The sequence below is a fragment of the Alosa pseudoharengus genome, unplaced genomic scaffold, assembly GCF_046254945.1.
Source record: "Alosa pseudoharengus isolate Yale_2024_CS ecotype anadromous, Long Island Sound unplaced genomic scaffold, YU_APseudo_1.1 YU_APseudo_1.1_scf_4, whole genome shotgun sequence".
In the NCBI taxonomy this organism is placed as follows: domain Eukaryota; kingdom Metazoa; phylum Chordata; class Actinopteri; order Clupeiformes; family Clupeidae; genus Alosa; species Alosa pseudoharengus.
This window is the reverse complement of record NW_027468774.1, coordinates 3,902,456-3,912,644: the sequence shown is the minus strand read 5'-3', so window position 1 is coordinate 3,912,644 and position 10,189 is coordinate 3,902,456. Positions and strand designations below refer to the sequence as shown.

The following is a 10,189-nucleotide window of genomic DNA, read 5'->3' as shown; positions in this document are numbered from 1 at the left end:
AGTCCAGCTGTTTGGTCTGTCTTAGGTCTTATTCAAACACAGCACTTGGCCCATTTTGTACAGTTACCTTGAGTTGCATTGTTTACGCAAAAACAATTCCCTAGGAAAACATTCTCAGAATGTATTTTATATGTTGTAATTGGGGGACCGTTCTAGAATTTTCCATGAGCATCAACAAAGGCTGTGTAGGCCCTTTAGAACCCTCGCCATGGCAACCCCACCGGCGCAGGGATGAACAAACAGCTGGAGGGAGGAGTTGCATCCTGTCTGTTTTCTAGTCTCTTCTAGTTCAACTTTGTCTAACTTCTTGCTTTATAGAAATCAGTGTAAATGACCTTTTTCAATGAATACAGAAAGGACAAAGAAAAGGACTTTCAAAGAGGTGCCATTTCTCCTCTCAACCTGCTCTGTTGAACACTCAGGTTGTTTTTTTTCCACAAAACGCTTGTTCCGTCAATGGGAAAAGGGGATAACAGACAGAAACAATCAATCACAGCAAATTGACTCAGCCATTTCTGTAGAGCGAGAGAATATTTGTATATATTTTTCATAAAAATAATAATGTGTCTGTTAACCAAATAATCTTTAGGTTTCATGGAGTTGACTGGCTTTTTGCGCACCCAACTTTATAGTATTCAGTTCAATTTGCTATGTGAACACTTGTAAGACGCTTACTAGACATATTTGAATAATCTTCACATGCTCGCCCTCCACAGCCAATCAGCAGAGAGCACCACCCCCGGTGTGGGCGTGGTGGTTCGTGGGGATTGGCCAGTTTTGCAGAGGGGGGCGGGGAGAAAGGAGGTTGGCAGATTTTGGGCGCTGTGTTGGGCAGAGGAGCTTCACTGTGACAACAGCTGCCATCAGCTCCCCAGCGCTCGGAGAGCGGCGGACCCGGGGTCAGCCGGAACTGGCCCGCATCAGGGCCAGAGGTTCCCCTGTCCACGGGCAGACGCTCTCTCTGCGTTGGTACCCAACTCCAGTGTGGAAGTCTGTTATTGTTTTTTGTATAGAACAATAAACAAATGTATATTTTTGGATGGACCCGCTGTTGTTTTATTTTGCATGCTCACGCGATGATGGTTCCTGTGAGCTTTCATTCAAACACATTTTTAGCGCGAGTAAAAAAGAATGAAAGTCAAGGTAGAGCAGAGAAAGAGCAGAGAGAAAGCTCATAAGAAATGAGTTCCTAAGGTGTTCTTTTGTTTAGAACCCTCATTTGACATCACCAGTCAGACGGTTCCCTTTAGGGAGGACGGAGAGTGTAGCACTCGGCACAAACCCTCAACGCACGTTATGTTCCACATGCAACACTACAGAGTTGGAAATTGAATGCTGTGAGATTAGAAATGAGCTCCTTTATTTGGTGACCGGCAGCAATCTCCACACACACACACACACACACACAGTCAGTCTAAGCCTCAGTCCTTTTATTGCATTTACCTGCTCAGGCAGAGGCGGCCCAGATCAGGCTTGATTCTGGGCCACATCCGGTGAAAGTATAAGCAGTTACTTCGACACTACATAGACACTTTACAAAATCATACAGATGTGTTTATACAGAGTAGATAAATAAGCTGATGTGCTAAACCCAGCGAGAAAACAGAGATCTATGTGAGAGGTGGAACAGTGTCTAGAAGAGAGAGAACATACATGCGAGAAAGACATGGATAATGGTTTGGCAGAACATGAAGTATGATCCATGGTTCATTTCATTTCACACTAACATTCCTCGAGAGAAGCATTTTAGGCACTTTTTAGTGGTCTAAACAAGACAACATTTGGTGGATGGAGGGCTGTCTAATCCTGGGGGGAGGGAGAGAGAGAGAGATGAGTGTCCTTCTCCTCCCTTACTCCTCCCGGGTTTCCACAGCACTCTCCTCCTCATGCCTCCTGTGACTTCTTCTCCCTCTGTCGCCGTAGTTTCACGAACGACTGCGCCTCGCGATCATCCCGCCGAGCCTCCAGGAGCTTCAGGTAGTTGTCACCTGCAGGACAACAGAAATATACGCTGTCACCTACAGGACAACACAAATATGCACCTTCACCTCAGTAATGCAAGAGCCCTCTTTCACAACTCTTTTACTTTCAAACACAAGTATATGCTTTCTGCAAGACAACACATATACACTCTGTCATAACAGAAATGTAAGATCACTCTTTCACAACAGAAAAATACACTCACTCTTTCACCGGCAGGGGAATGAGATTAATACTCTTGCAACACATTCACATGGGCACAACTCTTTCACACTACAACATATTCACACGGGCACAACTCTTTCACACTGCAACACATCCACATGGGCACAACTCTTTCACACTGCAACACATTCACATGGGCACAACTCTTTCACACTGCAACACATTCTCTGTTTCTAGCCAACCGATTATGCAGCAGGACTTACAGGGACGCTACACGGAGCACGATTATGCAGTGGGACTTACAGGGAGGCTATACGGAGCACGATTATGCAGTGGGACTTACAGGGAGGCTATACGGAGCACGATTATGCAGTGGGACTTACAGGGAGGCTTTATGGAGCACGATTATGCAGTGGGACTTACAGGGAGGCTATACGGAGCACGATTATGCAGTGGGACTTACAGGGAGGCTATACGGAGCACGATTATGCAGTGGGACTTACAGGGAGGCTATACGGAGCACGCGACTGAAGCGTTCTCTCCGCGTAGCGTCTGCTGCAACAATTCGCTTAACTCAAATCAAATGGAACTGGCTACACCAGACGTGATAGCGGCGTGTACGTTTACAATTAGACCAGTATTCTAAAACTATTTTATGATCCATGAACTTTGCGCTTACAGTTCAGTACATACAGTTTTTCTCAGTCGCTTTGGTGCATTTCTCAAATCATCATTTACTGTATGTTTGAACAGCAAGTGCATTTCTCAAAACCATTTGTGCAAACTGCACCTCACAGTGTAACTTGCTCAAAATGCTTAGCCTAGAATACGTCTCGAAATCAAATATGTATGCCAATCAACATGTTAACGCCATCAGAATGCAAAGTTCCTGTGTCACTGCTATGAACAAGATAGTCAAAATGATTCCATGTTGTCAAAACAAAGTTTACTCTGATACTTATGGCTCTTAGGCTGCAATTGTTCTGTCTAATGCATATATAAATTTCAACAGTAAAAAGTTACACTTTACTGTATGTGAGAGACTAGAAGATCAGACAGGATTCACACGTTTAAACTCTTTATACTGTAGCATGTTACCAGACAACAACACAAGACCAACAAAGTCCTCCAGCACTTCTAAAAAAAAGTGTTAACAGAAATGGTAAAATTATACTCAACATCACATATTACAACTGTTTCAGATTACAGGTTTGTTTACATATGTCAAGCAGTGAACTAATGCCTAAATGTTTTTTGGGGAAGGACTATTCAGTAGAGATCCTGTAAAACCCATGTTGACCAACATGATGTTAAAAATTGATAATGTTAAATTCAGCAGCCATTTGTACACAAGCAATTGCATGTGTGTGAAAGCATTTGCGGTTTGTTCAAAGTGATACATTGCTTTTAAGAGGTGAACAGATGATGTAGAGGTTGAACAAATAGATTTGAGAATTTCAACTCTTAGAAATACACCTAAGCAGCTGAGAAAAATTGTCATTTAAAAAAAAAAAAAGAAAGATTTAGGGTCTGGCTCTGAGTAATGAACATGGCACAACTCGGGGGGCGGAACCAACTTACTGACTGATTCCGGACCTCAAATTGTGCTCTCGCGAGAACTCTGGATTTCCAGGGTAATTGAAAACGGCAACTGTTTCAATTAAACATCGCATTACAAAAAACGAGAGAGAACGTTGAAAAAGAACACTTTTGATTGTTATGAATCCCACTGAGCATAAATCATACACCCAACTGCAGGCGACTGGACTCCAGATGACCATGAGTCTAGGCTGCTTTTGGGGAGAGAGGAAGTTGAGGGTTGTGTGTGTGTGTGTGTGTGTGTGTGTGTGTGTGTGTGTGTGTGTGTGTGTGTGTGTGTGTGTCTTACTGTTGGGTTTGGGGTGCATGAGGGGCAGGCGTATCTGTGCTGGGGACGTGTCGATGCCCCCCACCCCTGGGATGGCCCGCAGGGACAGGAAGGCCTCACCCTCAAAGTCGTCACTACGCAACGTGTCGTGATCCAGCACCGTCACCACCAGAGATGCTCCCGGAGCCTGGCACTGCTCCAGAGACACCATACTGTCTCAGGAAGATGGGACAGACACACACACACACGTACACACACACGTACACACACACACACACACGTACACACACACACACACACACACACACTCACACACACACATAAACATGCACAGAAAATACATTCAGGAATCAATCTAATCACATGAAGTATGCATTACCAAAAGTATTCACTAGGTGGCACTCAATACATTCCTTCATTACGTATAAGTATAGTATATGTATATATACTTTTGATTGAGGGAAATTTGGTCTCTGCATTTATCCCAATCCGTGAATTAGTGAAACACACACAGCACACAACACACAGTGAACACACAGTGAGGTGAAGCACACACTAATCCCGGCACAGTGAGCTGCCTGCAACAACAGCGGCACTCGGGGAGCAGTGAGGGGTTAGGTGCCTTGCTCAAGGGCACTTCAGCCGTTCCTACTGGTCGGGGTTCGAACCGGCAACCCTCCGGTTACAAGTCCGAAGCGCTAACCAGTAGGCCACGGCTGCCCCATAAAATGGCATTACATGTAAAATCCAACATTTCCAGGTTGGACTATTGGAAGGTGAGTTTGTTGAGTGGGATTTCTATCATCCCAGTCAGTATAATGTCATTATATTTAATATACATTCAGTATGGAACAGCTGCAATATAGGCATTTTACACAAAAGGTATATGTTAAATAAAAAATACAAATGTGTCATACAACTCAAAGCCCTCCTCAAAGAGAGGGTTGAGGTCACAGCTTTTGATCTTGGTGCTTCGAGGTTCTACTTCTGGGAAGTTATGGCGCGGTTCTAGAGAGAGCTGCACAAACGGGTCACTGGCACCTGAGTAAGACATCGGGGGAGACGAGGATGAGAGAACATTATTGTGATATCATCATGAGGTTCTACACAGTTTGCCTTCCGACTGTCAAAATCCCTTCCAAATTATTCAAATTATGCTTAGAAAGTGCTACACAACACCCATCAATCTCTCCCTTTCCAATCAAAGAGCCACATACAAATACAAAACAGACCTGGTCCCAGCTGTGGCGCAACTGGCTGGGGCACCTGCACCGTATGCCGGCGACCGACCCAGGTGCGATTCCCGCCCCGCGGTCCTTTCCGGATCCCACCCCGACTCTCTCTTCCACTCACTTCCTGTCGTTCTCCACTATCCTATCTGATTAAAGGCATAAAAAGCCCAAAAATATACTAAATACAAAACAGACTCGTCTAGCACCTCCGTCACTCGCGCCAGTCTTTTCTGTCTTACTAGAACTCTAACACCACCAACCCTGTTCTCTGTTCTCTAGCCCTGTTCTCTGTTCTAGCTCTATTCTAGCCCTGTTCTAGCTCTATTCTAGCCCTGTTCTAGCGCTATTCTAGCCCTGTTCTAGCCTTGTTCTAGCTCTATTCTAGCCCTGTTCTAGCTCTATTCTAGCTCTATTCTAGCCCTGTCCTGGCTCTATTCTAGCCCTGTTCTATCTCTATTCTAGCCCTGTTCTAGCCCTGTTCTAGCTCTATTCTAGCCCTGTTCTCTATTCTAGCCCCGTCCTAGCTCTATTCTAGCCCTGTTCTCTGTTCTAGCTCTATTCTAGCCACCTTCTAGCCCTGTTCTCTGTTCTAGCTCTATTCTAGCCCTGTTCTAGCTCTATTCTTGCCCTGTTCTCTGTTCTAGCTCTATTCTAGCCCTGTTCTCTGTTCTAGCTCTATTCTAGCCCTATTCTAGCCCTGTTCTGGCTCTATTCTAGCCCTGTTCTGGCTCTATTCTAGCCCTGTTCTCTGTTCTAGCTCTATTCTAGCCCTGTTCTGGCTCTATTCTAGCCCTGTTCTAGCTCTATTCTAGCCCTGTTCTAGCTCTATTCTAGCCCTGTTCTCTGTTCTAGCTCTATTCTAGCCTTGTTCTAGCTCTATTCTACCCCTGTTCTAGCTCTATTCTAGCCCTGTTCTCTGTTCTAGCCCTATTCTAGCCCTGTTCTGGCTCTATTCTAGCCCTGTTCTGGCTCTATTCTAGCCCTGTTCTCTGTTCTAGCTCTAATCTAGCCCTGCTCTAGCTCTATTCTAGCCCTGTTCTAGCTCTATTCTAGCCCTGTTCTCTGTTCTAGCTCTATTCTAGCCCTGTTCTAGCTCTATTCTAGCCCTGTTCTCTGTTCTAGCTCTATTCTAGCCCTGTTCTGGCTCTATTCTAGCCCTGTTCTCTGTTTTAGCTCTATTCTAGCCCTGTTCTAGCTCTATTCTAGCCCAGTTCTAGCTCTATTCTAGCCCTATTCTCTGTTCTAGCTCTATTCTAGCTCTATTCTAGCCACCTTCTAGCCCTGTTCTCTGTTAAAGCTCTATTCTAGCCCTGTTCTCTGTTCGAGCTCTAGTGTAGCCCTGTTCTAGCTCTATTCTAGCCCTGTTCTAGATCTATTCTAGCCATGTTCTCTGTTCTGGCTGTATTCTAGCCCAGTTCTCTGTTCTGTCTCTATTCTAGCCCTGTTCTAGCTCTATTCTCGCCCTGTTCTAGCCCTGTTCTAGCTCTATTCTAGCCCTGTTCTCTGTTCTAGCTCTATTCTTGCCCTGTTCTCTGTTCTAGCTCTATTCTAGCCCTGTTCTGGCTCTATTCTAGCCCTGTTCTCTGTTCTAGATCTATTCTAGCCCTATTCTAGCCCTGTTCTGGCTCTATTCTAGCCCTGTTCTCTGTTCTAGCTCTATGCTAGCCCTGTTCTGGCTCTATTCTAGCCCTGTTCTAGCTCTATTCTAGCCCTGTTCTAGCCCTGTTCTCTGTTCTAGCTCTATTCTAGCCCTGTTCTAGCTCTATTCTAGCCCTGTTCTCTGTTCTAGCTCTATTCTAGCCCTGTTCTAGCTCTATTCTAGCCCTGTTCTAGCTCTATTCTAGCCCTGTTCTCTGTTCTAGCCCTATTCTAGCCCTGTTCTAGCTCTATTCTAGCCCTGTTCTGGCTCTATTCTAGCCCTGTTCTCTGTTCTAGCTCTATTCTAGCCCTGTTCTAGCTCTATTCTAGCCCTGTTCTCTGTTCTAGCTCTATTCTAGCTATATTCTAGCCACCTTCTAGCCCTGTTCTCTGTTCTAGCTCTATTCTAGCCCTGTTCTCTGTTCTAGCTCTATTCTAGCCCTGTTCTGGCTCTATTCTAGCCCTATTCTCTGTTCTAGCTCTATTCTAGCTCTATTCTAGCCACCTTTTAGCCCTGTTCTCTGTTCTAGTTGTATTCTAGCCCTGTTCTAGCCCTATTCCAGCCCTATTCTAGCCCTGTTCTCTGTTCTAGCTCTATTCTTGCCCTGTTCTAGCTCTATTCTAGCCCTGTTCTCTGTTCTAGCTCTATTCTAGCCCTGTTCTCTGTTCTAGCTCTATACTTGCCCTTTTCTAGCTCTATTCTAGCCCTGTTCTAGCTTTATTCTAGCCCTGTTCTCTGTTCTAGCTCTATTCTAGCCCTGTTCTGGCTCTATTCTAGCCCTGTTCTAGCTCTATTCTAGCCCTGTTCTCATTTCTAGCTCTATTCTAGCCCTGTTCTCTGTTCTGGCTGTATTCTAGCCCTGTTCTCTGTTCTGGCTCTATTCTAGCCCTGTTCTAGCTCTATTCTAGCCCTGTCCTGGCTCTATTTTAGCCCTGTCCTGGCTCTATTCTAGCCCTGTTCTAGCTCTATTTTAGCCCTGTCCTGGGTCTATTCTAGCCCTGTTCTCTGTTCTGGCTGTATTCTAGCCATGTTCTCTGTTCTGGCTGTATTCTAGCCCTGTTCTCTGTTCTGGCTCTATTCTAGCCCTGTTCTGGCTCTATTCTAGCCCTGTTCTGGTTCTATTCTAGCCCTGTTCTCTGTTCTGGCTCTATTCTAGTCCTGTTCTGGCTATTCATGGGTTTCATCAGGTCCCTTTCCACAGGTGTATTAATCAAGCACCATGCAGTCTGCATTGATAATCTAGGTACTTGATTTTATACACCTGTGGAAATGGACCTGATGAAAGCTCTGAATCACTCTGAAGCTGAGCTCCGCCTAGCTTCACTCACATCCATCTGGGACCTCTTCCATTGAGAGTGATTTCTGCAACCGACTTTATCGTTCAGCCAATCAGGACGCAGGGCGGGAGTTTCACAGATGTGACGTAGTGGAGAAGCGACCGTGAGACTGTTATCAGCGTCACGGGTTGGCTTCGATGTGAGTGGTTGAAGTAGCACGTCAATAGATGACGGACAAGTGGCTTATTCAATCATATGCAAGCATTTTGCCCAGCCTTCTGAAACACCATTCCAATGGATTGGTCCCAGATGGATGAGTGGAGCTAGGCGGAGCAAAATTCATCTGGCTAGGGTCAGGTTAGCTCCTGTTCTAGCCCTGTTTTGGCTCTATTCTAGCCCTGTTCTGACTCTATTTTGATCCTGTTCTAGCCCTGTTCTAGCTCTGTTCTAACCTTGTTCTGCCTGTATTCTAGTCATGTTCTAGCCCTGGTTCTGTTCTGGTTATATTGTGACTGCATTGAATCTGCTCTGGCTGTAACCAGCCCTTTCTTGAGGCCGCCCTCATAAAGCTTCCTCCTCTTCCTCATCTTCCTCCTCTTTCTCCTCTCACCATTGGAGTCCAGAGGGATGAGGTTGCTGGCGTTGAGCACCTCCACATGGAGCTTCTGATCGTTTCGCTTGTAGCAGGTGATGAGGGTCACTGCTCCATACTTATCCCCACTCACCACCTTCTGTTGATGAAGAGAACACAGACATCTTAACACATCACTTAATGCCACATCACCCAGACAGCTGTGTTGGCAGGAGGAGGAAGAAAAGGGAAGAGTATAGATGACCAAAGCGGCCATGAAAAAGCTGGTGTCTAACAACGTGTAGTATTAGTGTTTCTATCTTTCTATCTACAACAAGTGTATGTGTAACAAGTATGAGCAATATACAGTATACTGTGTCTACAGGCAGGGAGTCAGTGGCCTCATGAGACCATACTAATCTCGCGAGCTCCATTTTATTTTACTAGCAGATTAGTCTGGCTATTTGCGATGGAGAAAATGTGGATATGGATATGCCGAGCAAATGCAAAGCAATCCATCTGGCGGAGTCAGGTTAGGGAGTCAGTGACATCTTTCATTCTCTCTGTCAACACGTAGGTGTACACAGATATGTTAAGTCATTCCTTCATTTATTCATATCTGTATTGGGCAGTTAGTGGGATATGTTAAGTCATTCCTCCATTTATTCATATCTGTATTGGGCAGTTAGTGGGAGGAGAAGACAGGGGAACACTAGAGGTCCACTTGATGAGCTTCCTGAAGGCTTACCTGCTGATATACTTTCCTCTCCAGGAACTTCTCAATCAGTTGTCTGCTGTTCAATGCATTCTGTGTTAGATGAGCTCTCACAACCTGAGAGTCAAAGAGGGAATCACTCTAAATATATCACAAAGAGGGAATCACTCTAAATATATCACAAAGAGGGAATCACTCTAAATATATCACAAAGAGGGAATCACTCTAAATATATCACAAAGAGGGAATCACTCTAAATACATCACAAAGCTTGATGGCCTAGACGGCCTGCATAATTAATTAATTGACTAATGAGTTTGTTAGTTACTCCCTAACTCACTCAATCACTCACTCACTCACTCAATCAATCAATCAATAAGTCAATAAATCAATCAACCAACCAATCAGTCAATCAATCAGCCAATCAATCAATCAACTCCAGCACAGTTATCAGTCTTCTCACCTTGTACTCTTCAGTGTGCAGTGTTTCCAGTGGGAGTCCATTACCATCTGCATGGAAGCACTGCTCCAGACACTGTCACACACACACACACACACACACACACACACACACACACACACAGAAACATATACACTCTCAGCCTTTTTATACATACACTTACACTACCAACCATGATTACAGTACCATGACATAGTTATTTGCAAAATTTGCGAACTGTGCCAAAACAACCGAGCCGTGTTGAGCTCCTTTTTGGTACCCCAAGATTATTTGGTCTTGGTAC

The 10,189-nt window shown here is 44.9% G+C and overlaps 1 protein-coding gene across 1 annotated transcript in view; it reads right to left on the bottom strand.

Annotated features, from left to right (window-relative positions):
* Positions 1-1,338: 1,338 nt before the first annotated feature.
* Positions 1,339-10,189, bottom strand: part of unc13d (unc-13 homolog D (C. elegans)) — a 50,760-nt gene continuing 41,909 nt past the window's right edge. The window contains exons 29-34 of the mRNA XM_076266961.1: positions 9,910-9,981; positions 9,480-9,563; positions 8,771-8,891; positions 4,930-5,053; positions 4,034-4,224; positions 1,339-1,988 (exon numbers count right to left, since the gene is read on the bottom strand). Coding sequence (XP_076123076.1) covers positions 1,885-1,988; positions 4,034-4,224; positions 4,930-5,053; positions 8,771-8,891; positions 9,480-9,563; positions 9,910-9,981 — 696 coding nt within the window. The 3' untranslated portion in view covers positions 1,339-1,884. The remainder of the gene's footprint in view (positions 1,989-4,033; positions 4,225-4,929; positions 5,054-8,770; positions 8,892-9,479; positions 9,564-9,909; positions 9,982-10,189) is intronic.